Genomic DNA, 27,685 nt, shown 5'->3' with positions numbered 1-27,685 from the left:
CACCCAGATGACCCCAACAGGAGGTACTCGATGAGATCGAAGCCGCCCCAACCTATCAATGTCTCCAAATGCGGTGAGAGGCAACCCGGAGGAAGCAGACGCTCAAACCGCCTGGCATCCCTGCCGCTCTTTCAAACCCAAACCCCTAGCCTCAGACCGGCATCTCTCTCCCTCATTCTCAAACCCCCCCAGCTCCGATCCCACACCTCCCTCTCGTTTCAAAACTCAAATCCCCAGCTCGTCATCTCTCATCCTTTCAAACTCGTCTCTAATCACTCTTATTTCCACAGCTTTCCCGCTCTCGCCTCCTGACCTCTCCTGGATACGACTTCGTCGTCACTTCCTGCCTGAGAAATAGGATGTTGCGTCAGAGGGGGGCGGGTCAAGGGAGCGCAGAGGTAGATGGCGGCTTGCAGGTGGGGAAGAAAGGGAGTGGGGCGCCTCGGTTTCCGCGTGCGCGCAGAGCTGGTCCAAAGCCAATGACTTGGCATCTCTGCACTCCCTGACCCACGAATGGCTGCGCAGGCGTTCAAATGTGGCCATTCGAAGCGTCACCGTCACAAGAAGAGGGCTGTTTTTCTTTTGAAGATCGTGTGTTTCTTGGTCTTCGTGTTTGTCTTTTGCGAATTCCTGATTTACTACGTTGTGATAGCACAGTGCAGTTGGCCAGTGGTCGGACTTGCGGTCCAGGGAGACAGAAAAGAGAGCCCGCCTGTCTTAAAGGCCATGTTTTTATCAGACACTCACTTGCTGGGAGAAATTACAGGACACTGGTTTGACAAACTTAAAAGGTAAGGGTGAATATAGAGTATGAGTTTGGCTTCCAGTATTGTATCTAGGAGGAGCCTGCTGCAAAGGTCTCAGCCCAACCGTGAAACTTACAGTTTATTCCACTCTTTTCTTTTCATTTAATTGAAACGAAAAGTGTGGAATAACTTGCGAATTTCATTGCTCCACATAATTCTCTTGCTTGGGCTGAGAACTTTTCAGCGGCCCCTCATAGTAAAATGGTGTAGTATTACACCTAGATTCAGATTCACTAGGCGCTTTTATAAATCTGATCTCATAAGAACATAAAATTTGCCATACTGGGAGGGATCGAAGGCCCATCAAGCCCAGTATCATAGAAACATAGAAGATGACGGCAGAAAAGGGCTACAGCTCATCAAGTCTACCCACTCTGCTTACCCACCCCATGTCTATGCCCTAATGACCCAATTTCCTTATCTTGACCCTCTTAGGGATCCCACATGGGTATCCCATTTATTCTTAAAGTCTGGCACGCTGTCTGCCTCTATCCTGTTTCCAACAGTGGCCAATCCAGGTCCCAAGTACCTAGCTAGATCCCAAGTAGTAAAACTGATTTTATGCTGCTTATTAGAGAATGCAGTGTAAAGATAATCTTATAATATCATCCTTGAAGAAACTCTCACTACAGTCATAAGCTTTCAAGGTCCCTCAGCGATGTCACCATTATACTCAATTAGTTTTGTAGTATATGGCTTTTATACATCGTCTTCATCAGGTCCGATGTTTATCAAGTGTTATAAATAAAGTGAATAAAATGAACCAACATTGCTCAAAGATGCTAAATACTTAAATACTTAGCTTTGCTTTATGCGATCAGATTCACAGGAACTAATCAGCCAACATGTTTCACCCTGGGAGGGGGAGGGTTCAAGGCTATTTATCCCTACGAGGGGGTCTGAGACATCAGGACTTTAAATTTAGTCCATCTAATGAGGAACAGCATTAGCATTGTAAAATACATAACTATGAGTTTTAGGCCCCCCCCCGTGGAAAGCTGCTTATTTGAGAATGACACAAGGAAAAATTCTGTACCCGTCACTGCCCCATCCCCGGACCACCATCCCCTTCACTGCCTCGTCCCTTTCACCACCCCATCCCAGCAGCATCCATACAAGCCTCAGTACTGCAATATTTAGCTTATTCCTTCCTTATAAATCAAAGTTCTGGCTGCTGAACTAGAGAAAGAGATGTTCAGCTGGCAGGGCTTTGCTTATAAATTTTTATCAACACAATTAATATACTACTTTATCCTAAACCACCTTTGTTGTTTGGTTTCTGCTTCCTTCATCATCTCATTCAATTCCTTCCATCCACTGTGTCTTCTTTCTGCGCCTTCCATTTGCTCTGTTACTGTGCCTCTCCCTTCACACCCCCAATTGGTCTGGCAACAATCTTCTTCCCTCCGCTCCCCCATAGTCTGGCATCTCTGTCTTCTTCCCTTCCAGCGTCTTCTCCCCACTCTCTCTTCCCCATTTCCCTTCCAGCGTCTTCTCCTCACTCTCTCTTCCTCATTTCCCTTCCAGCGTCTTCTCCCCACTCTCTCTTCCTCATTTCCCTTCCAGCGTCTTCTCCCCACTCTCTCTTCCTCATTTCCCTTCCAGCGTCTTCTCCCCACTCTCTCTTCCCCATTTCCCTTCCAGCGTCTTCTCCCCACTCTCTCTTCCCCATTTCCCTTCCAGCGTCTTCTCCCCCACTCTCTCTTCCCCATTTCCCTTCCAGCGTCTTCTCCCCACTCTCTCTTCCCCATTTCCCTTCCAGCGTCTTCTCCCCACTCTCTCTTCCCCATTTCCCTTCCAGCGTCTTCTCCCCACTCTCTCTTCCCCATTTCCCTTCCAGCGTCTTCTCCCCACTCTCTCTTCCCCATTTCCCTTCCAGCGTCTTCTCCCCACTCTCTCTTCCCCATTTCCCTTCCAGCGTCTTCTCCCCACTCTCTCTTCCCCATTTCCCTTCCAGCGTCTTCTCCCCACTCTCTCTTCCCCATTTCCCTTCCAGCGTCTTCTCCCCACTCTCTCTTCCCCATTTTCCTTCCAGCGTCTTCTCCCCACTCTCTCTTCCCCATTTCCCTTCCAGCGTCTTCCCCCCACTCTCTCTTCCCCAGTTCCCTTCAGGCTGAACAGCGTCTTAACCTCTCCATTCCCCCCAGCACCCTTTGCGCAGTCCAGCAACTCCCTCCCTCCGGCCAGCCGTACATCTCCCTCCCTCTCTTCCCCTTACCTTCTCTTCTTGGCGATTTCTATAAGGTTATGCTTTGTATTGCAGCTGGAGCCTTGAAGTTGCGTCGTGTTGACTGCTGGAAAAGTCTCCTCCGTTTAAACAGGAAGTTGCGTCAGAGGAGACTTTTCCAGCAGCCACATGCGACACTACTTCAAGGCTCCGGCTGCAATACAACGCATAGCCTTATAGAAATCACCACAAAAAGAAGGTAAAGGAAAGGGAGGGAGGGAGATGCACGGGAGAGGGGGCTGCCGGACCGCCCGCTTGTTCACCGCGCGTGCTCACTTTTTTAACTGCGTAGACAAGACCATTCACCGCTCCACAGGACGGTGAATGCGATTGTCCTCTCCACTCCACCTCACAATCGCGTATAGATGTAGGAAAGTGCTTGCGTGAGGTTACAGAAGTGAGATTGGCAACATTCCAGAACAATGGTAACATACTGAGGGCCTCAAAATAGTATCTTGCGGGCTGCGAGTTTGAGACCACTGCCCTACACCCTAATAGCTAGTGTTATCCCCTTTGGCTGATATAACTGAAGTGAGACGCTTCGTATAGCTTTCTACCAGTCTCTGACATTGGTCTGAGGGAAGTTTGGCTCACTCCTCAATGCAGAATTCTTTCAGCTGTGAGATGTTTGAGGGATTTCTTGCATGTACAGCCTGTTTCAAATCACCCCACAGCATCTCAATGGTATTAAGCTCAGGGCTTTGACTTGGCCACGCCAGGACTCTCCATTTCTTAGTTTTCAGCCAGTCCTTCGTAGATTTACTGGTTTGTTTTGGGTCATTGTTGTGTTGCAGGGTCCAGTTCTTCTTCAGCTTTAATTTTCTTACAGATGGTCTCGCATGTTCCTCAAACACCCTCTGATACACAGTAGAATTCATGGTGGATTCTATGATGGTGAGCTGGCCAGGTCCTGCTGCAGCAAAGCATCCCCAAACCATGACACTTCCACCTCCATGCTTCACAGTTGTTATGAGATTCTTTTCCTGGAATGCTGTATTTGGTGTACGTCAAACATGGCCTCTTTTCTGGTGTCCAAATTCAATTTTAGACTCATCTGTCCATAGAACACTGTTCCAGAAGTCCTGGTGTTTGTCTACATTCTCTGGCAAACTTCGGTCTGGCCTTGATGTTTCTCTTAGAGTGCAAAAGTTACCTCCCATGCAAGTTAAATTTGTGCAGTCTCTTTCTGATTGTAGAGGCATACACTTTCACATCAACAGTAGCAAGAGCCTGCTGTAGGTCCCTTGATGACATTTTAGGGTTTTTGGAGACTTCTTTTAGCATCTAGTGGTCTGCTCTGGGGGTCAACTTGCTTGGACGGCCAGATCTGGGCATGTTGGCAGTTGTTTGGAAAGTCCTCCACTTGTACACTATTTTCCAGCCTGTGGAATGGCTAATGTCAAATTTTTTCGAGATCTTTTTAAATCCCTTACCAGACTTATAAGTTGCTACAATCTTCTTTCTGAAGGCCTCAGACTGCTCTTTTGATCTCACCGGCTGACTCTAACAACTCTCACCTCCCCCTGCCTCCCTGATTAGTAAAAAGCTCACCTTTAAAATCCCTGGCAGGCCAGCGGTAAACCGGGGCAGGAGCGATCTTCCTATGCTTCTGCCTGTGCAGAGCCGCTATCTGAATGTCTGCCGTGAGTTCTCTTGGCAACCTCGCGAGTTTCCATGGTCTCCTGAGAACTCGTAGCAGCCATTCAGATAGTGGCTCTGCACGGGACAGGAGCGCAATAATAATATAAAAACGCTGTTACCCCTTTCTTTAACACTGCATAGGAAAGCATCCAAGCTATGCCGCTACATACCGTATTTTCACGCATATAATGCGCGCGTTATACACGATTTTACAAACCGAGTATAACCATGCTCGTTATATTCGTGAGTGCGTTGTCCAAATGTTTTTTTACATAGTCCCCCTCCCCCTGACATCCGATTCACCCCACAGGACCGCTCGCACCCCCACCCCGAAGGACCGCTTGCACCCCCACCCCGAAGGACCGCTCGCACCCGCACCCCCACCCCGAAGGACCGCTCGCACCCCCACAGCCTCCCACACCCCCCCTTCATGGAGAAGCTGCCTACTGTTGTTCTGCTGCTTCCTCTGCCTGCGGTCCCGATCCTTCTCTGAGCCCTGCGTCTGCGCTGCTTCCTCTTCCAGCGGTCCCGCCCTTTCTCTGACGTCAGAAAGGGCGGGAACGCCGGAAGAGGAAGCAGCGCAGACGCAGAGCTCAGAGAAGGGACGGGACTGCCGGCAGAGGAAGCAGCAGGACAACGGTAGGCAGCTTCTCCATGATGGGGGGGGGGTGGGAGGCTGTGGGGGTGCGAGCGGTCCTTCGGGGTGGGGGTGTGGGTGCAGGTGCGAGTGCGAGTGGTCCTGCAGGAGGGTGAATCGGATGTCGAGGGGGGCATCAGGCTTTAAGGGGGGGACAGGACTTCAAGGGGGAGAGGAGAGTCGGGGCGGGCGAGAGGAGAGTCGGGGCGGGCGAGAGGAGAGTCGGGGCGGGCGAAAGGAGAGTCGGGCGGCGACGGGAGAGTCGGGGCGGTATACGGGTGTGCGCGCTATATAAAAATTTCTTTACATAAATTACAGTTTCCCGCGTGCTATACCCGTGTGCGCGTTTTACACGGGTGCGCGGTATATGAGTGAAAATACGGTACTTTCTTGGGCTGTTTAAATTTACTCAAGAGTAGCTCTCTTTTCCTTGTCTCTCTAGGGAATGGCAGATGGAGCGATCCTTTCAGAGTGCACTGTGGCTGCTGCAGCCAGATGTTGTTTTCATTCTAGGAGACGTGTTTGATGAGGGAAAGTGGAGCTCTCCTGAGGTACAACATTCAACATTGCATATTCTGTAGATACATTTAAAAAGGTTTGTGTATCCTTTAAAAAATTCATCTAACTGCTGCTGGTACTTGTAGATTTTTTTTTTTTAATTTTTATTGGAATTTTATAATTTTATAAAGGTACAATGCAACCATCACAATCTCACATCACTGGGATACATCACCGCAGAAAATCACAACATAACAACAACACAATATGTATTATAGCTGCCACTTCACCGTCAGATCCCAGCTCCACCCCCATCATACCATGTAGTATAAAGGAAAACATTAACAACAAAAATAAAACAAAACATAATGAACTCTATGTGGAAGTCCCTTTGTGGTTCCTTCAGAGAGACTCCCGTAATTCCCCACAAGCCCCCCCCCTCAGATCTAAGAAAGGATTAAATAAAATGGAATATTTTGTCCCAAGTCCGTTTCTGCTGCACATAATAACCATAATGCCAAGCAGCTATTCACTCCATCTGTGCTAGTTTTTTGAATTTGACCAACCATTCTTCCCCTGATGGAGCAACGTTTTTCTTCCAATGCTGTACAATCAGACATTTTGCCGCTACCAAACCCATACGCACCAGCTTAGTCTGCCAGGTAGCATCTCTAAGATTATGCAACCCAAGCAGGCACACCTGGGATAAAAACTGTATCGGGTCCTGAATCATGCAACTAAAATTTCTTAAATCACCCCATACTCTCACCAGATATGCAAAAAGGAGCCAGGACCCATACCACACCTCCAACAGGAATCAGGGAATTGAGGGTACATAACATGTAACTGCTCAGGGGTTAAATACCAGCGTGCCAGTATTTTATAAGCATTTTCTTGCACCAATATACGAGACTCTCTCTGTACCTCAGCACAGATTCTAGACCAGTCCTCTTCAGAGAAATGAATCCGAAAATTCTGTTCCCATTTCAAGTTTCAAGTTTAATAAAATTTTTGATTAATCGCTTAATCATATTTCTAAGCGATGAACATTTAAAAAAATTACAGTATTTGGGGGACACTACAATACTTAACAATATTTTACATCCAAGCGGACTAAAAGACATACTTAAACCATGAACACAAGGAAAAAGGAGAATGAAATACAAAATCATTAAAGAAAAGTAAGACAATCAGGGTAAAAAAACGAAAAGCAGGGAAAACAAAAGTCATAATATTAAACAATAGAAATAAAAGTTTAACCAGCGGACTGCTAACTAATTATCAAAAGCATCCTTAAAAAGAAAAGTTTTTAAATTACTCTTAAATTTCTCCAGATTACGTTCTTCCCTTAAGTAAATAGGGAGAGAATTCCAAATTTGAGGTGCAGTAACAAAAAAAATAAATTGCCGTATTGTATTAATAACCCTAAGAGAAGGGATCGTCAATAGATTTTGTTCATTGGATCTCAGTGTTCTATTTGGAATATAAGGGATTAATAATTTATAAATGAATGCTGGAGTTTTATAAAACAGGGATTTAAAAGTAAGTAAACATAATTTATATGTTATCCGGTGAGATATAGGAAGCCAATGCACTTTCCTAAGAAGAGGAGTTATATGATTGAATTTCCTAGTTTTAGTTATTAATTTAATGGAAGCATTTTGAATAATTTGTAAGCGTTTTATTTCATTCAGAGAAATGCCCTTAAAAAGGGCATTACAATAATCAAGTTTAGAGATCACCAAAGAATGAATGAGAATATTAAGAGATTTTGAGCATAAAAATTGTGAGAGTGAGCGAATTTGGCGCAGCCTGTAAAAGGTTGTTTTAACAATATTACTAATGTGGTCATAGAAAGTCAGTTTATGATCAAAGATCACCCCTAAGATTTTTGTGCTGTTAACTGATTGTAGGGGGACATTTTTTATAAAAATAGAAGAAACAAGTTTAGAACTATCTTTCCATGGAAAAAGCATCACATTAGTTTTGTTAATATTAAGTGCAAATCTGTTGGTGTCCAGCCAGTGATATACTTGATCGAGTTTTTCATTAATCTTTAAAATGTCTGAAGAGTTATTAGCATCCAATGGGTGTAAAAGCTGAATATCATCAGCATAGGCAAATACGTGGAAACCTAAGGTCATTAATGGTGCAAGAAAAATATTAAATAACAGAGGAGAAAGAATAGATCCTTGAGGAACACCATACGTAGTTTGTGAGGTTTTAGACATTGAGTCATTAAAAAGAACAGTAGAAGTTCGGTCTGTGAAGTATGATACAAACCAAGAGAGAATTTGGTCTGTAATTCTAATAGATTGGAGTCTATTAAGTAGAAGTTGGTGATCGACCGTATCAAAGGCTACAGAAAGATCAATCGAAATTAGTAAAACCGATTGATGGTGATCCAAAAGGTATTGTATAGAAGTGGACATACCAATTAATGAATGTTCTGTACTATGGTGATGTCTGAAACCAGTTTGATTCGGGTGTAGGACATTGGTTTTTTCTATAAATTCTGAAATTTGATTAAAAACTACTTTTTCCGTCAATTTTGCTAGGAAAGGGATGTTAGCTATTGGTCTGTAATTAGATGGTTCCTCAGGACTAATTTTTTGATCTTTAATGACAGGTTGGATGATTGATTTTTTCCATGCTTTTGGCATGATGTTTTGACATAGGCTTTCATTAACTAGAGTATGAATAAAAGGACCGAAAATCTCAAAGTAACGTTTGAAGATAAAAGGAGTTATCCCAGGACAAGCAGGCAGCATATTCTTGACTGATGGGTGACGGCACCGACGGAGCCCCGGTATGGACAATTTTAGAGTGATTGCACTCTAAGAACTTGGAAAGTTCTGGCATGCTGCACCGCGCACGCGCGAGTGCCTTCCCGCCCGACAGAGGCGCGCGGTCCCCAGTTTCTTAGTTTCCGCGGAGCTAAGAAGACGCGTTTTTCAACGGCTGTTGAAAATTTTTTCTGACTTGCCTTCCCGCTCGCGTAAACCTTTTTGACTTTTTTGTCTTTTTCCCTTTCTTTAATTTTTGTAAAAAAAAAAAACAAAAAACTTCTTTTTTTCCTCAAATTTGGTTTTTCCCCGGCAGGGCCTTCTGCCACCATCGAGGCCTCGGCCTTCGATTTGGCTGAAGCCGTTTTTACGTTCATGCCCCCTCAGCCAGGGTTTAAAAAGTGCCAGCGGTGTGCTCGGCCTATATCTCTCACGGACCCACACAACTGGTGCCTTCAGTGTTTGGGTCCTGAGCATCAGGCCTCCACCTGCACCCGCTGTGCCACACTTAAAAAACGAACCCTGAAAAATCGCCAAATACAACAGCGATTACTGTTCGGTGCCGAGATGTCCGACCCCGTTCCATCGACTCCGGCTTCGGCACCAGTTCAGTCGGCACCCTCTTCTTCGACGCCGCGCAACACCGCACCGGCGTCCCAGCATTCAGGTAAGCCGGCTAAGAAGCCTTCCCCGCTGGAGCGTCCTCCGGTCTCGAGTGCAGTGAGCCCAATCCTGCCGACTGTGAGGCGCCAGCGGAAGCGCTCCGCCCCTATTGAGGTGAGTCTCTCGACATCGGGCTCCTCATCTCCGGGGCGTCGAGCGGCACCGCAGGTACCGCAGAAGAAAAAGGCGGTACCGGTGCCATCCCTTGATGACCGTATTGCGGCCATTCTCCAGGTGCAGCTCAAGGAACAATTACAACAGCTCCTTCCAGCTATCCTGGCACCGAACCTTCCGGTGCCAGTCCGCACTGAGCCGGTACCGAGAGTGGAACAGCCTGTGCTGTCTGCATCCACTCCTTCGGTACCGCTTCACTCGACCTCATTGGTATCGATGCCAGTCCTCGCACCGGAGCCGAGAGCTCAGCATCAGTCGGTGCAGACTTCGGCACCGGTGCCATCGATTACATCGCCGGGCTCGGTATCGATGAGGTCGGGTAAGTCGGTGCGCAAAACCCGACACGTAGAACCATCTACTCCAGAGTCTCGGGACCGTTCTTCCCATGTCAGGGATCCTGATCTGTGGGGAGATTCAGAGGAACCCTTTCTCTCTGAAGGGGAATGTTCCTCAGATGAGGAGAATTCTGCTGTACCTGACCCGTCCTCTAGGCATGACACTTCATCTTTCTCCAGTTTTTTGAAAGATATGTGTGACTCTTTGTCTATTCCTTTGGAGGCTGAGTCCAAAAAGTCTAAAGCTTTTTTGGATGCCCTTGACTTTGACCAACCTCCAAAGGAATTTTTGAAGCTCCCTCTTCACGACATCTTAAGGGATCCTTTCTACAAGAATTTGGAGACTCCCTTAACGGTTCCAGGGGCCCCACGTAAATTAGACTCTTTATACAAAGAAATTCCCATTCCTGGGTTCGACAAACCTCAACTTCCACACGAATCTTTACTTGTCGAATCTACCCTTAAAAAATCTTCAGGAGCCAGTGTATATGCTTCTGTACCTCCTGGCAGAGAGGGTAAAGCCATGGATAAATTTGGTAAGAGGCTCTACCAAAATGCAATGTTGGCAAATAGAGCTGGGAATTATGCTTTTCATTTTTCTTTCTATCTTAAACATCTCCTTACCACCATGGCTTCATTTGAGAAGTACCTTCCTCATCGTAAGCAACAATCCTTTCACCATTGCTTGTCATCTCTGTTTCAACTGCGTAAGTTCATGGTTAGGTCCATTTACGACACCTTCGAACTTACATCCAGAGCGACAGCAATGTCTGTGGCAATGCGTCGCCTGGCCTGGCTTCGGGTGACCGAACTTGATGTTAACCATCAAGATCGGTTAGCCAACGCCCCGTGCCTAGGGGATGAGCTCTTTGGGGAATCCATGGACTCGACCACTCAAAAGCTCTCTGCTCATGAGACATGCTGGGATACCCTACTTAAAAATAAGAAAAAGCCTCCTCCAGCAAGGCCTTTTAGGCAACAGTCGGCCTATCAACGCCGCTTCACAGATCGCCCATTACCAGCAGCTGCCCAGCAACCCAGGCGTCAACGGCAGCAACAACGCCAGCCTCCCAGACAACAGCAACAGCAGCAACCTGTGAAGCCACCTCCACAGCAGAAGACACAGCCCTTTTGACTTAATTCTCCAAAGTATAGCCAGTACTCCTATATCTGCTCTCCTGCCTCAACCTATAGGAGGTCGTCTTTCTCTATTCCTCAGCCGGTGGGAAGTTATCACTTCGGACCAATGGGTCCTCAACATCATCCGCCACGGCTACTCTCAACTTTCAGACTCTTCCGCCCCAAAGCCTGCCAAAAGAGTCTGCTTTGAACAGTCCTCAATCTGCCCTCCTTATTCAAGAAGTTCAATCCCTCCTCCTTCTGAACGCTATAGAAGAAGTTCCTCTAGATCAAAAGGGGCAGAGATTCTAGTCCCGTTATTTTCTAGTCCCCAAAAAAACGGGAGATCTCAGACCCATCCTAGATCTTCGTGATCTCAACAAACATCTGGTAAAGGAAAAATTCAAGATGCTTTCTCTAGCCATCCTTTATCCTCTTCTCAATCAAGACGACTGGCTATGCTCCCTCGATCTCAAAGAGGCATACACTCACATACCGATCAATATAACCTCCAGACGGTATCTCCGCTTCATGATCAATCATTGTCATTTCCAATACAAGGTGCTGCCCTTCGGTCTTGCTTCCTCTCCAAGGGTGTTCACCAAATGTCTTATTGTGGTAGCTGCATTTCTACGCTCTCACCACCTTCAGGTATTCCCTTACCTGGACGACTGGTTAATCAAGGCCACATCCGCTCAAGCAGTACTCCTGGCCACCAACCAAACCATCCTATTTCTACAAATATTGGGATTCGAGATCAATCTACCCAAGTCTCATCTCATCCCCACTCAAAGACTTCAATTTATTGGAGCGATACTGGACACATTCCTCATGAGAGCATTCCTGCCATCCAACCGTCTTCAGACTCTTCAGTCTCTATGTCAGCAGGTACATTCCATCTCGGCCAAGCAAATGATGATACTCTTGGGTCACATGGCATCCACAGTCCATGTCACACCCCTCGCACGTCTTCACCTACGCACTCCTCAATGGACCCTTGCTACTCAGTGGTCCCAAGCGACGGATCCTTGCTCACGACACATATCTGTGACATCATCTCTTCGTCAGTCTCTACAATGGTGGTTGGTATCCTCAAATCTATCCAGAGGTCTTCTGTTCCATCTACCTCCTCATCAACTAGTCATCACCACCGACGCCTCTCCTTATGCATGGGGAGCTCATTTGAACGAGTTTCAAACTCAAGGTCTTTGGACAGCCCAGGAAAAGAAGCATCACATCAATTTCCTGGAACTCAGAGCGATGTTTTATGCCCTCAAGGCCTTCCAACATCTTCTCTTTCCTCAGGTCCTCCTGCTGTGCACAGACAATCAAGTTGTGATGTACTACATCAACAAGCAGGGAGGGACGGGCTCTCGAAACTTGTGCCAGGAAGCCCAGAAGATCTGGACTTGGGCCATAAATCACCATCTCTTCCTGAAAGCTATCTACATTCAGGGAGAAAAGAATTCTTTAGCGGACAAATTCAGCAGAATTCTCCAGCTTCACGAGTGGACACTCGATCCTTTCACTCTACAGTCTATCTTCGCTCAATGGGGCACCCCTCAGATAGACCTCTTTGCAGCTCCTCACAATCACCAGCTGCCCCTATTCTGCTCCAGACTCTACTCTCCTCACCGTCTGGCAGCGGATGCATTTCTCCTCGACTGGTCAAATCTGTTCCTGTACGCTTTCCCTCCTCTGCCTCTCATGTTGAGAACCTTGTTCAAGCTCAAGAGGGAACGAGCCACCATGATTCTGATTGCTCCGAGGTGGCCCAGGCAACATTGGTTCTCCCTTCTACTTCAACTCAGTTCCAGGGAACCTTTTCTTCTTCCTCTGTTTCCTTCTCTGCTTACACAGCTTCAGGAGACCCTTCTACATCCCAACCTCCAGTCTCTGCACCTGACAGCTTGGTATCTCTCGGGCTGACCTCTCATGATACTCGTTTATCTCAGCCTGTTCGTTCCATTCTAGATGCCTCCAGGAAACCAGCCACTCTGCAATGTTACCATCAGAAGTGGACAAGATTTTCTTCCTGGTGTCTTCTTCATCATCTTGATCCAACTTCGCTGGCAGTGGAGACATTGTTGGATTATTTGCTTTCTTTGTCTGACTCTGGCCTTAAATCTTCTTCCATCAGAGTCCACCTCAGTGCCATTGCTGATTTTCATGAGCCGGTCCATGGAAATCTTCTATCAGCTCATCCCCCGGTGTCCAGGTTCATGCGGGGTCTTTTCAATGTGAAACCACCTCTTAAAGCCCCTCCTGTCATCTGGGATCTCAATGTGGTTCTTTCTGCCTTAATGAAGCCTCCATTTGAACCTTTGGCTACCACTCCTTTCAAGTTTCAAGTGTCCTTATTGCTCTTACCTCTGCCAGGAGGGTCAGTGAACTACATGCTCTAGTCGCAGATCCACCTTTTACGGTTTTTCATCATGACAAGGTGGTTCTGCGTACACATCCAAAGTTTCTCCCTAAGGTTGTCTCGGAATTCCATCTCAACCAATCCATTGTTCTGCCTGTTTTCTTTCCGAAATCTCATTCTCATTCTGGGGAACAGGCTCTACATACTTTGGATTGTAAAAGGGCTCTAGCTTACTATCTAGAGTGTACGAAACCCCACAGATCAGTTCCCCAACTCTTTCTGTCCTTTGATCCGAACAAATTGGGACGTCCTGTTTCTAAGCGTACGTTGTCTAATTGGCTAGCAGCGTGCATTTCATTCTGTTATGCTCAGACCGGACTGACACTGGAAGGTTCTGTCACGGCCCATAGAGTCCGAGCAATGGCAGCATCTGTAGCTTTCCTCCGTTCCACTCCTATTGAGGAAATCTGCAAGGCTGCTACTTGGTCCTCAGTTCATACTTTTACATCTCATTATTGTCTGGATGCATTCTCCAGACGGGATGGACACTTCGGCCAATCTGTTTTGCAAAATTTGTTTTCCTAATGGCCAACCTTCCCTCCATCCCTCTTTTTGTTAGCTTGGAGGTCACCCATCAGTCAAGAATATGCTGCCTGCTTGTCCTGGGATAAAGCACAGTTACTTACCGTAACAGGTGTTATCCAGGGACAGCAAGCAGATATTCTTGCGTCCCTCCCACCTCCCCGGATTGGCTTCTTAGCTGGCTTATCATAACTGGGGACCGCGCGCCTCTGTCGGGCGGGAAGGCACTCGCGCGTGCGCGGTGCGGCATGCCAGAACTTTCCAAGTTCTTAGAGTGCAATCACTCTAAAATTGTCCGTACCGGGGCTCCGTCGGTGCCGTCACCCATCAGTCAAGAATATCTGCCTGCTGTCCCTGGATAACATCTGTTACGGTAAGTAACTGTGCTGAATGACATCTGCCTTAGAGCCCTTAATATTAATGGACTGAAGAGTGGTGGACACCTGGAATGCTCTCCCAGAGGAGGTTATTGCGGAATCCACCGTTCTAGGATTTAAAAGCAAGCTAGATGCACATCTTCTTATGAGAGGCATAGAGGGATATGGGTGACTAAAATTACGCCAGGTGTACACCTAGCTGGGCCTCCGCGTGTGTGGATCGCCGGACTTGATGGACCGAAGGTCTGATCCGGAGATGGCGGTTCTTATGTACTATCCTATCCCTTCTCTCTTTCACATCTTGTTTTCTAAACTACTCTCCATCATTTGACCAAGCCAAAAAGGCATTGGGAAAGGGGATGGGATTTGATATACTGTACTGCCTTTCTGTGGTTTTATATATTATATACAGGTACTTATTTTGTACCTGGGGCAGTGAAGGGCTTAATGTGGGAACTGAACTTGCTCCCACTGCACTAACCACTAGGCTCCTTCTCCATTGGACTTCATCTTGGAGATAGGAGACGGGGCCTGTTCTTATAATGTATAAATTGTAGAATGTGCCACTAAGTTGTTAAATACAACTATACTGTGTTTTGACTTGTTTCCCTAGGCATGGGAGGATGACGTTAGGAGGTTTCACAAGATGTTTCGGCATCCATCTCACATTGAGCTAGCGGTGCTTGTTGGCAATCATGATATTGGCTTTCATTATGAGTAAGTATTTAAAAGGATTGAATTTAAGACAAATGTCTGTTAGAGGAATTTCCCTCCAATACATTATGGTGTAGTACAGAGTCATGTTTCATCTATGTGAGTTGGAGAAATTGTCTCTGCGGCTTAGCACATCAAGGTGGGCATGTAGTAATTTCCACCTAACTCTTAACCTCACAGAGTTTAACAATAAGGGGGGAATTCTATAATGGAACCCAGGAAGATCCAAGCTAAACTAGTATTCTGCAAAGGGCTCTCTGCATGAAGCACTTTTGCAGAATACTGGCTCGGTGTAGATCGCATGCCTGCTGCTTGCATACAACTAATAAATCCTTTTGCTACGGGTGAAATATTTTTTTGCCTGGCAGTGAAAATAATCAGTTTCACTGCCAGTCACACTACTTTAACAGTGTTTAATAATAGCTTCTTCAATTCAAGCCTTACTTAAGATAAGTTTACTTATACATAGCTTTTATCACTAGCATTTTGAAGCCCCTCAGAAGCGAGCTTAATAATGGGAAAAGTTTCACCCGATGTAACTCATTTGGCCGCAAGATTCCTCATCGGCTTCATTTGCACTGCATCATTTAAACTTTGAAACATTTTGGGCTCCTTTTATTAAGCTGCGCTAGCGGGATTAACGTGCGCAACTTTTCATCACCCGCTAACCCCCGCGCTGGCCTAAAAACTACCGCCTGCTCAAGAAGAGGCGGTAGTGGCCGGCTTTTTAGTGCACGCTATTACGCACGTTAAACCGCTAGCGTGGCTTTGTAAAAGGAGCCCTTTGTATCTCTCTCCACTTCATTTTTTTTTCTGTAGTTTAATAAAAATACACTTATCTTGAGATTATTCAAATCAGTATTTTAGCCAAACCCAATACTAACATACATGTTTTGCTGTCTGGGTCAGGGCTAGGTTTATATAAAAACAAAAAAAGAAGAATCTAAGTATAAACCACTGTGCTAGAATAGCATTATATTATAAAGCTTACATCTTAAACAGTTGAACTAACGCACCTATTGGGTTTTCACCATAGTTCTTTTTCTGCTCATACTCCACAAAATGTTGCTTCAACGTTAAAAACGCCCAACTGCTCTTAAACTGATCAGTGACCTCACTACGCCTATTCGTATCAGTTAAACTCATTACTATTACATAAGAGACATCTGGTCTAATTCTGCATTTAGCCCAAAGGTTCTAATGAGTTTAATTCAAAAATCCAGTGTTGCTCTTTGTAATTCAACAAGGAATCAACGTCACCTCCCTCCCACCCAGATGCTATGGGGCTCATATTAATAATAAAAAAAAAGTCCAAAAACCAGCCTAAGTCGGTACTTGGACGATCAACAAGACAGGTCGTCCAAGTACTGATAATCAAAACTGGTTTTAGACGTATCTAAAACCAGCTTAGGCTTTTTCACTGCCTTTGTATGCCCAGAGCAAAAAGGGGTGTTTTTGGAGGAGTGGATAGGGCAGGAGGTGGGCGGGATGTGGGTCGACCTATACTTAGTCATCTGGCAGCCATAATCATCAAAATTTGACAGGTTGCCAGACAGAACTTATACGTTTTGACTTAGACGAAGTCAAAATGGGTATAAATTCTGAATTGGGCCACTGAGCTGATTGCAGCTGCTGCGATGAGTTCAGCAGCCCAAGCAACCCATCCCCCTGCACCCATAATGATCATGGCAGGAGCGGTGTCCAATCTCTCCTGCCGCCAACCCCCCCCCCCCCCCGAGCCCCCCTGTGCGATCACCGGCACGAGGGATGCCCAATCCCTCCTGCTGGACAACACTCCCCCCCCCCCCGAACCTCTGCTCGACCACCCAGCCCACCCCCTGTTAGAGCACAATTTATTGTCACAGCGGTTCAGATGAACATTCAAAAAGTCTATCTTATCCTTAGCCCAAGTAATGGTAACCTGAATCTGAACATTAATTCCATTTATCTTCTGTACCTGACCATATTAATATTATATCGTCCAGAAACCTCTTCCAAAAAAATAATGGATTCAAAATACTCGGATGGATAAATATAGGTCTCTTCAAAAATAACCATGATCAACATGGCGACCGATGGGGCCAAAGAAGCACTCATGGCCACCCCCTGAATCCTCTCATTGTTTTTGGAAAATAAATAATTTCTGTTAATGGAAAAGAAATAATTTCTCGTAATGTCTAGAATTGTTAACTCCTAAGGCAGTAACTGCAATCAAAGCAAAACAATAGATCCTGACAACCACACAGATTCTAAGAAACAAGAGGTACTTTATCAACAGGAAAGCTGGGAAGTTCTTGAATAGCCTTTAACCCAGATAATTCTGGGAAGGGTGGTATTGGGGTGGTCATGATTGTTGAGGAGTGGGTCAAGAAGCCTCAAAGTTAACTGGAAGGACCAAAAGCTTCAGGTTTCCCTAGTATGTAAATACCTTTGCAGCAGCCATGGAAGTGACCATTTACTGGAGAGGGTGTCCCTCTCAATGAAGCTAAAGTGTACTGCCCTGGATTAGTCAGAATCTGGATTCTATTGCAATGTTGAGAAAGAGTTTATGAGCCTTAGTGAACATGATTAGATCCTAATATAAAACAACATAAGAAAGAGAGGACCTTACTGAAGAAATAACTTGGACTAAAACGGTATTTTTTTTGATTATTCAACAAAAAATTGTGTGTGGGTGGAGGGTGGAATAAACCTCCAGGATATTTACGACAGCAAACAAGTTTGAGTAGTTTAAAGAAAATGTTGAAGAAACATCTCTTCTGTAAGATGAAATATGGAACTTGATTTATAGTTTTTTGATGTGAGGCGATGGTAGCCTCTTTGTAATTTTATGAGGCTTTACGTTATCACTATTATGTTTTATTTGTTGCACTGTATGTGACTGTTTGTGTATTACTCTATTGTGACCCGCCTTGGGAAAGGTGGGGTATAAATAAATACAAAAGTTTTAACAGTATCCTTGTGCAGATAAATATTTTTCACTTTTCATTTTAATAAATGGTGGCACATTCTTGAGCAGCAATAAATTCTTCTAAATGTTTCCTGTAGCTGTTGATCAATCTGTTAACTTGCACTTGAGGAATTTGACTCATTCAGAACTGTTTAAACTTTGCGACATTTTAGGGCTTCCTTGCATGAACAGCGTGCTTCAGGTTGTCACAGCTGAATGATTTACCAATAATGAACTTGAGCTAAATCCTTCCAAGACTGTTGCTCTGCTCTTTTCTTGGACAGGCATACTGACTACCATGTCTTACAACAACGTTTGGCATTTAAATTTCTTGGCATTATTATAGATAATTGTCTTACCATCACAGATTATATTTTTTTCTTGGTGAAGAAATCATTTTTTTACATTAGATTGAATCCAAATTGCTTGTTCATTCTTTGACATCAATTGTCTTCACTTACTAATTCACTCAGTAGTAATATCCTGGTTAGATTACTGTAATTCCATACTCCATGGAGTATTACAGTGTCCAATTAGGAGGCTTCAACCCTTTCAGAATTCTACAGTTGAATTAATCCATGGAATTAAAAATATGACAGTGTTGTTCCTCTTTTAATAGTAGAATGTTGGTTACCTATTCTCTATCATTTAGGGGTAAATTCTATATACAGTGCCTAAAAAATCAGCACAATAAAATATCTGGGCATTTTTAACTCAATACATGACTGCATATAGCCTCCCCTCCCCTTTCTGATGGTCCATGCAAATACAAGCCCTATCTCCCATTTCCTCTCTGTCTTTAGCTGAGGCTAGCATATATGTAATAATGCCACAGTGGAATTGTTACAGGATGGCAGACATAAAAATGATCAAAGAAAACAGGGTAGTATCAAACACTGTATTTCTTCAAATGGGTCACTATGGCCACTCTGATTCTGATGCAAAATACACGTCACAATATTCTTCTTTTACAAAAACATCTTAAGAAAAAACTTTTCAAAATTTTATAAATCAACCCAAAAACCCAACAAACAAAAAAACCTTTGACAATTTACTGTGCAATGAAGATAAGAGAGAGAAACATCAGAAATTCAGTCGGAAAGGGATCACGGGACCTCTTATAACATAGCTATTTCAGTACCCACTTCAACGATCCAAATCTTTTTAATCATTTGTTTCTCTCCCCACCCTGCCTAATCTTCCAAATTTTTATAAGAACAATGAATTTTAAATGCTCATCCCAGCAGGAAAACCACCTAATGGACAGTTAAGTAAAGCTTCACACGTTGAAAGAATTAATCGCTGATTTTGAAGTTTATTGTGGTTTTGCTGCTGGGATGAGAATTTAAAAAATTGTTCTTATAAAAATTTGGAAGATTAGGGAGGGTGGGGAGAGAAACAAATGATTAAAAAGATTTGGATCGTTGAAGTGGGTACTGAAATAGCTGTTATAAGAGGTCCCGTGATCCCTTTCCGATTGAATTTCTGATGTTTCTCTCTCTTATCTTCATTGCACAGTAAATTGTCAAAGGTTTTTTTGTTGTTTGGGTTTTTGGGTAGATTTATAAAAGAAAAAAATTTTTTCTTAAGATATTTTTGTAAAAGAAGAATATTGTGACTTGTATTTTGCATCAGAATCAGGGTGGCCATAGTGCCCTGTTTGACACTACCCTGTTCTCTTTGATGGTTTGTACTCTACGGGGGTAGGTGGAGAATTTTTGTATATTTTTAAACCTCCTAACTATTTTTGATAGATGTAAAAATGATGGCATCAGGAACAATGGAAATGTGTGGTGTGGCTGGATCAGAGTGAGGGAGACACTTCACCACTACTGAGCTGAAATAATCTGTTTCTGTTGCCTCACCACAGCACAAATCTTGTTAGACAATCCCCACCCCAACAACTGCAGATTCACTGGAGAAAGGTGTGAGCTGCCTTTAGGGGGCAAGCTTCCAGGTTCTGCTGCCAAAGTGCTATGAAGTAAAACTACCTGGGGCATTTGCTGCCATCTGAAAACAACACATTTATCCTGCAGGATTGAAGAAATGAATGTGCCACTGCCTTCTATACTTCCTGCAAAAAAAATGAGCTGAAATATTTGTGAACCTCAAGTACAATAATAAGACTAATTCAGAATCAGTGTGCGAAATAGTAAGTAAACCTCTTGTTTCCTTAGTAGAATTTAGAATTTGAAATTCATAATTTAAAAATCAGATGCTTAGATAATTACATAACATGTAAACCATTCTGGCTTGTAAAACTGCACAGATCTGTTTGGGATTCGCATCCTATGTAAAAAAGTCCAAAATGTTTGATCTTCAACATAAATTTTAGTGGAAACTCATCGTGTCACAATCAAAAGAAATTTTAGAGGACCTATGAGAATGAGAATAGTCCAAGTTCAAGTTCAATTTATTTAATTTACTGTAAATATAAAACAAAAGTTAAAATCTAAGCGGTTTACAAGATCATTTCTAAACATTTAGGGGCTGATTCTGCATAGGAGGCCGGTCTCGGTGGCCACCTAAGAAGCAGTTGAGAATCGTGTACTGGCGCCCTAAACAGAATTGCGTCTGACCTAATGGACAGACGTCTAACCCCCCCCCCCCCCGATTCTTTAACTGGTGCCCATTTACTGTTTTATTAAAATTAACTTAAACTCTGATTCTTGTATTGACTTTGAAATCAAAAGCAGTGTGATAAGTTTGGAAAATAAAATCTAAATATTAAGTATTTCATATAATTATAGTATATCCTCTTTACATTATGAACTCTCCAGCTACCAGCCTACATACTGTGTTGTAGTTCGCTGTCTCTACTCAGCCTTGCCTCATAAGAACATAAGAATAGCCTTACTAGGTCAGACCAATGGTCCATCAAGCCTAGTAGCTGTTCTCACGGTAGCCAATCCAGATCACTAGTACCTTGCCAAAACTCAAAGAGTAGCAATATGCCATGCTACCGATCCAGGGCAAGCAGTGACTTCCCCCGTGTCTTTCTCAATAACAGCCTATAGACTTTACCTCCAGGAACTTGTCCAAACCTTTCTTAAAAACCAGCTTCGCTATCCGCTCTTACCACATACTCTGGCAACGCATTCCAGAGCTTAACTATTCTCTTGATTAAAAAAAAATTTCCTCCAATTGGTTTTAAAAGTATTTCCATGTAACTTCATTGAGGATCCCCTAATCTTTGTAATTTTTGCCGGAGTGAAAAATCGATCCACTTGTACCCGTTCTACTCCACTCAGGATTTTGTAGACTTCAATCATATCTCCCCTCAGCTGTCTCTTTTCCAAGCTGAAGAGCCCTAACCATTTTAGTCTTTCCTCATACGAGAGAAGGGGATGTTCCTTACACCTGAGCAAAAACAACAAGTCTCCCCTGACCCAGGTCAGGAGAGACTTATTGTTTTTGCTAATTTGTAGTACTCCCCTTTTTGGGTTTTTGCATTGTCCATACACCTGAGCAACACATCTGTATTTGTTTTCTTTTCCAACAGAACAAATCTTTACAAGTTACGTCGATTTGAAAAGGTTTTTAACTTCAGCTCTGCAAAGATAATATCCAGAAAAGGAATAAAGTGAGTAGAATGAGCTTGAAGCTTCTGTAATATAGGATTGTTTACTTTTCTGTTTTAAAAATTTAAGCCCTGCTGAAAGTCAATTCATAATGTGGTACACGTTGTAAACTTGAAGAGAAGGCCCCTAAAAAATATTTGAAATGGGGTACTTCATTGGACTGTGTCTGGACAGCCTGCTGATTAAATTGAGATAAATTTATTGCATCGTGTTTCAGTGCATTAAATAAATTATATTTGAGAAGCTTTTTGGCTGGGCATTTTCACAAAGTTATAGACACATATCACTAATACAGTAGTTATTAGAAGAAAGTTAAGACGAACTTAATGATGTGTACTTTGTCTTTTTACAAATGAAGCAGAAAACCTTAAAAGAGTTAGGCCCCGATGCTCAAAAGCTTGCCTTGCAAGTAAGACTGGTTGTTGCCAGTCTTACTTGCAAGGCAGCTCAACCTCTGATGCTCAAAACAGTTTTGGGGGGGCTTTTACCAATCATGGTGAACACTATGCATTACAAGGAGCTCATTAGTATTAAAACAATCATTCCTTGTAATGCACAGAAGGAAATGCCTACATCTTACCAAGTCAAATTTTCTGGCAGTTTTGGAGCTGCTGGTAGCTGTTTGTGCATCTGTTGTGTGATTGTATGCCCCGCGTTATAGTCAGAACGAAGCTGTTAGGTGCAGGAAACACACATAGGAGACATACAACAGCTGCATCCATATCGGGTGTTACAAAAATCCCCAAAACACATTAATAAACTGCTCGTGAGCTCTGGTGATTGGGAGCTATACTGGGTCTGCGCAGAAGAGCTGTGCCTACCGCTTAGCTCTTCTGCGCAGGTGCCTGGTACAGGTCCTCCTCTTTTACCATTCAGCTCATCTCAGATAGTATGTATTTAATTTGCATGCTGTTTGTTCTGAGCATAGCACAGCAAAGCAAAATTTCCCCCAACCTGGCATTTTTTACCGGGTTGCTGGACTTTTGTGCTTCCTGCCCTAAAGGCTTTATGATGAAACAGTTGTTTGGCACCTTAGCATGCTTATAGACTGTTCATTTTAACTGAGTTCTTACTTCCTTATATTGAACTAGTCTTTAAACCCGTTACATTAACGGGTGCTAGAATAGATGTCTGTCTGTCATTCTTTCTTTCTCTCTCTCTCCTTGGCCGCTATCTGTCTGCTTTTTAAAAAAAAATTTCTCTCTCTCCTTGGACGCTGTCTTTCTGTCTGGGTTTTTATTTTTTTTCTCTCTCTCTCTCTCCTTGGATGCTGTCTGTCTTTCTTTCTGTCTGTCTCCTTGGCCCCATGTCCCCCATGTCTGTCTGTCATTCTTTCTTTGCCTCTCTCTCCTTGGCTGCTGGCTGTCTGTCTTTTTTCTGTCTGTCTCTCTGGCCCCGTCTGTTTGTCTTTCTTTCTGTCTGTCTCTCTCCCTGGCCCCCTTTCTCTCTGTCTGTATGTCTCTCTGTCTTTCTCCCTGGCTGCCTGTATTTTTCTATTGTGCCATGCCTGACTGTCTCTCCGTGGCTCCCTTCTGTCTCCCCCCCCTAGAGCAAATTGGTGGTTGGGTTTTAGAATCTGGGGATCCTAGGTCTTGTATTCCTCCCTCTTGTCCAAGTGTTCTTGCTTAGGTTTTGTTTTTTTGGGGGTGTTCTTTTTTTTACACATGGTGAATCCTGCGACAGGTAAAAATACCTCGGCCCGTTCAAGAGATGTAAAAAGCACTCACCTTTAATTTGGGTTGTCATCTCTCTCTAGCACTGCACCTTCTGAAACTTTTTTTTTTTTTTTTAATTAATTGGAGCTGCGGAGGCAGAAGGCCCAATGAGCGAGGCCATATCTATTGTTATCATGGCTCAGTCTCATCTCTCCTCACTGCGCTGTTGCTGTGGTGTCCGCAAATCTGGCGAGTTGACGAGAGCAGGGGACCGGCTCGAGCACTGTGTTGGGGGGGTAGGCAGGCGCGGGGACCGGGTTGCGTGCTTTCATGCTCAGTAGAAGGATTACGTCTCCCCCGCCGCGGCTTCTGTGGTGCCTGAGCTGCAGGTGCAAGGGGCTGGCTCACTCTATGGGGTCATGCCGAGGATGACAGCACGGCTGGTGTAGGGTGCCGAGCTGCGAGTATGGGCTGTTTCTGGCCGAAGTTTATTTTTAAGTTTAAAGGTGCCACGGCGGCTCCTCTCGTGATCGCCGCCCTCGCGAAATCCTTATCCGACGCAGGTGCGGCTCGTGAGAGGCCCCGCTGCAGCGGCTTTTAACTTAAAAGCAAACTGGCCGGTAGTGCCGTTATTGCTGGATGGAGGACTGCGCGAGGTGGAGAGCAGAGAGGCCAAAGCTTTTCCAATTTGTCTGGCGTGCATGCGCACTCCTGCTGGCCAGGGATCTACAGATCAGGGATCGGGGAACACGGGGTAAGAGTGCGCATGTATGCTTAGCGTTTTATTATAGTAGATAACAAGCAGCTAAGGTTTAGTGATAGCGTTAAGTATTTTTAAATATAATACACAGCCATTTTGGGTTTAGTATATTACTTCACTCTGCTTAGAATTTTTTTAATGCTGGTATTTCTTTCCTCAGCATTCATTAACAGTGAAATATTGATTTGTTCTGGGTACAGGAGGAAGCTAGAGATAAGTGTAGTTTTTCTGGGGCTTGGAGTCTTTTGTATTTTTTCTTTGTGTTCCTTCCTGAGTTTTATTTCTGTATACTGACAGTTGGATTTAAAATCTTGTTTTATTAAAATGACGGAAAGAGAGTGCTCATGGCAGTGTACTCCAGCTCCATTCTTTTGGTAAAAATTGTAGCCACTTAGCACAGTGCCAGGTTTGTTTATAGCAAGGGTTGGCAGCCATAGTCCTTGAAATTCTGACTGAATTGTGGCTCTCAAGATTTTCCCAATGAATATGCACAAGATTTATTTGCATACAATAGAAGCAATGCATGCAACTCAATCTCATGCATATTGATTGTAGAAATCTTGAAAACCCAACTGGCTTGTGACCCTCGGAGCATGGCTGCCTACCCCTGGTCTACGGTATGCTACAGAGTCTCTAATTTGTGTGCTTTATGGCTGGAAAATTTTGCCTGCAAATCTAGGACAGCAAGGTTAGGGAATCGCCCAGTAATAATAGAGAATCGCCCAGAGTGCTCGTTTAAATATGAATTACCTTGTTGTAATATATTTGCATGGCAGATTCGGAGTCTGCCAGGAAGTTCGGAAAAAAATCACAGTGAACCCTTTTGAGAATTGGCCGGTAGAATACTTCCATACTAAACCAACTGGAACCGGTTTAGTGACCATCGTTAAAAGCATGGTGGGATTTGAGAATCTTCCCCTAAGTGACTTGCCTAAGATCCTAAGGAGCAGAAGTGAGATTTGAACCAGATGTCTCAGTTTCTTTGCCCGCTGCTCTAACCAAAAGTTCTCCTAGCTGGCAGAAAGCTCATCCTGCTAGGTTCCACTTCTTACAATTTAAACTTCAATAGCATAAGGAAATGTCTCAATAATGTCTCTAGACAAAAGTACTTAAAGGTGAAAGTGGGCAATCTGATAAACATTTCTGTTCATCGTGCCCACAGCAAGGCCCCCTGCCATTTCTGCATGCAGCAGAGGTATACAAGCTTCTTTACCACTGCCAAATATGTTATCAGAATCAGTGTTGCCAGATACTTTTTTATAATTTCACACAATTACTTTGAAAAAGCAGCCGAAAAACAGCCCAGTGTACAAGAAGGTGCTGAAAAGTTCTCAGCCCAACTAACTTCAGTTGAGACAGTCTCCATCGAGGGCTATATACTTAGTCCAGCAAGTTTCCACATTTTTTGTTCCATCAGAAAAGTGTTGAATGAAAAAAGTGGAAACTTGATGGACTAAGTGTATAGTCCTCGATGGAGACTGCCCCAACTTTGTTGGATGGACTGAGAACATTTCAGTACCACCTCATATTTCTTCATATTCCTAAGAGTACATAACATAAAAATTTCATAATCAACTATAATTAAAGTCATTACATACTTTATTCATCTGCAGTAGGCTCAACATCCTGTTCTCAGTGGAGTCACACTCCTAACTAATCTTTCTGTTAGTGTTAACGCGGGACCAGACAGGAAGTGATGTCGGAGACATAGCTATAGCTCTAGTCTAGGGTATTTTTTTAGCTTTTGAGTGTTGACAGGGGCTCAGCCCAGGAAAAGGACAGAAGTAAAGATAGGGGAGGCTCTTTAGATGCAAGAAAGTCCCTGTCTGAATGCTGGTTATTGTTGTATTTATCTGATCCTAAGAGAGGAATCTAGTCTACAGATTCACTGAAATACCCTGAAGACTTTTGCTTTTCAGTTTTGTGCTGGTGAACAGTGTTGCCCTGGAGGGGGATGGATGTCTTATGTGTAAAACAACTGAGGAGACGCTAATCCACCTGTCTCACACACTGAATTGCTCCAGAAAGGTAGAAGTCTATATTATTCAATGTACTTTGCACAAAATCTAATTCTATCCCCTTAACAACTTCAGTCCCTAAAAGCTGTGAAGAAAATTGCAGTGTGAGATGTATGCATCAAAATATCCATAATACTTCCTACTGAAATTGAATAGTGCATAAGAGTGATGTATATGCCATGTAAAATAATATTTTCCTCTACTACATATATCCAAATACACAACTGTCTAAAGTCAAAAATGCAGATACTCTAGTATTCTCCAAATACCAGTGCCAGTACAATATTGAGGATTTTGCAGTTTGTGGTTGTGGATTATGAAAGGAGGGGGCTGAGAGTCTGAATTGGCATGAACCATGGTTGATATTTATTCTAAACTTGGACTCCAGACAGTTTGAATGTTAATTTACAAGGTCTGTTCAAAAAGTTCCAGGATTGATTTTATAAAAATTTATTAAACAGTCTTACAACCTATTCTATTGGGTCCCCTTCAAAGTACTCCCCTTCCATACATATACGCTTTTCCCACTTCTGGAAACAATCCTTAAACGCATCTTCAGGAATCGTCAAATGTTGCTGTATCAAATTTTGATTTATATCTTCAATGGTGTTGAATCACTTTTCTTTCAGCATGGATTTAAGTTTAGGAAACGAGAAGTAGTCAGCAGGGGCCAAGTCAGAGAGTAAGGTGGCTGGGGAAGAACTGTGCAAAATTTGCGATTGTTCTTCTGATTGTCGGTCATCAACCGTGGAACAAACTTTGGTGCAATGCAAGACATCCCCAACTTCTCTTTTAGAATATTGTGGCATGAACCAATGGAGATGTCTCATTCCTCTGCCAATCCTCTAACAGTTAATCGCCGATTAGTGCGCACAAGAATCCTCATCAGTTGACGTTAATGGTCTTCCAGTTCGCGAATTGCCTTTCAGTGATTCACAACCACTTTTGAAGCATGAATACCATTCAAAACACCTTCCATGACTCATGACATGTTCCCCATATGCCTCTTTCAATATTTCATAAGTTTCTGTAGCGGTTTTACCCAATTTAAAACAGAACTTCACGCTGTAGTGCTGCTCATTGAGGTCGCACATGATGAAAAATAACCGATCACGAAAACTCACTCGCAAAAACTGCTGTAGCTCATAGATGAAAACAGATATCAACAAATGGAAAAAAGGAGGTTACTTGTGTGGTTTCAAGCTATTCAATGCCACCTAGCATGTCTCAAAAGAACTTCCTGGAATTTTTTTGAACAGACCTCATAGAATAGGGTTTTATTTTTGAGGATATGCTTGATTATGTAAAATACCCGTGAATGAGTTTGTGTGAGTGGGCAAATTTTGGTAAATGTTTTGTGATAAGTGAAAAGATCTAAACTGTCCGGTCATGGAGCATGTGTAACTGGAGGTGTATGCTGCTGTCTTAATTTTTTTTTGAACTATGATAAATTTGTAGCTCAATGATTGAAGTTAAGTTGGATGGTTGGATGATTTGCATTTAAGTGATCGTGGAAGGTGAAGGTTTAAGTTGATTGATTTTGCATTCCATGTAACTTAGTTTTTTTCCAAGAAAAAACCTTACACGAATGCCACACTAAACCAACACAACAAAACAATACTACTAGAGGGTAGAACATAATTGTTTATTAAGCAGTTAGAATAAAAGAAATATGCAGCATTGCACCAAGAGATTTAGCAAGACATGTGAACTAGACACAGGTCCGTGTTTCAGCAGAACGCCGGCATCAAACATCATAGCTTCTGTAGTAACATAGTAAATGACAGCAGATGAAGA

The 27,685-nt window shown here is 43.6% G+C and overlaps 1 protein-coding gene across 3 annotated transcripts in view; it reads left to right on the top strand.

Annotated features, from left to right (window-relative positions):
• Positions 1 to 381: 381 nt before the first annotated feature.
• MPPE1 (metallophosphoesterase 1) overlaps positions 382 to 27,685 on the top strand; it is a 46,601-nt gene continuing 19,297 nt past the window's right edge. For 2 of the 3 annotated variants that reach the window (XM_033934101.1, XM_033934099.1), the window contains exons 1-5: positions 382 to 791; positions 5,754 to 5,862; positions 14,824 to 14,927; positions 21,377 to 21,457; positions 25,775 to 25,898. In XM_033934101.1, coding sequence (XP_033789992.1) covers positions 514 to 791; positions 5,754 to 5,862; positions 14,824 to 14,927; positions 21,377 to 21,457; positions 25,775 to 25,898 — 696 coding nt within the window. In that variant the 5' untranslated portion in view covers positions 382 to 513. The remainder of the gene's footprint in view (positions 792 to 5,753; positions 5,863 to 14,823; positions 14,928 to 21,376; positions 21,458 to 25,774; positions 25,899 to 27,685) is intronic. The other variant, XM_033934100.1, reaches the window with a different exon arrangement.

Source organism: Geotrypetes seraphini, chromosome 2 (assembly GCF_902459505.1).
Source record: "Geotrypetes seraphini chromosome 2, aGeoSer1.1, whole genome shotgun sequence".
Taxonomy (NCBI): Eukaryota; Metazoa; Chordata; class Amphibia; order Gymnophiona; family Dermophiidae; genus Geotrypetes; species Geotrypetes seraphini.
This window is presented reverse-complemented; position numbering and strand designations above follow the sequence as displayed.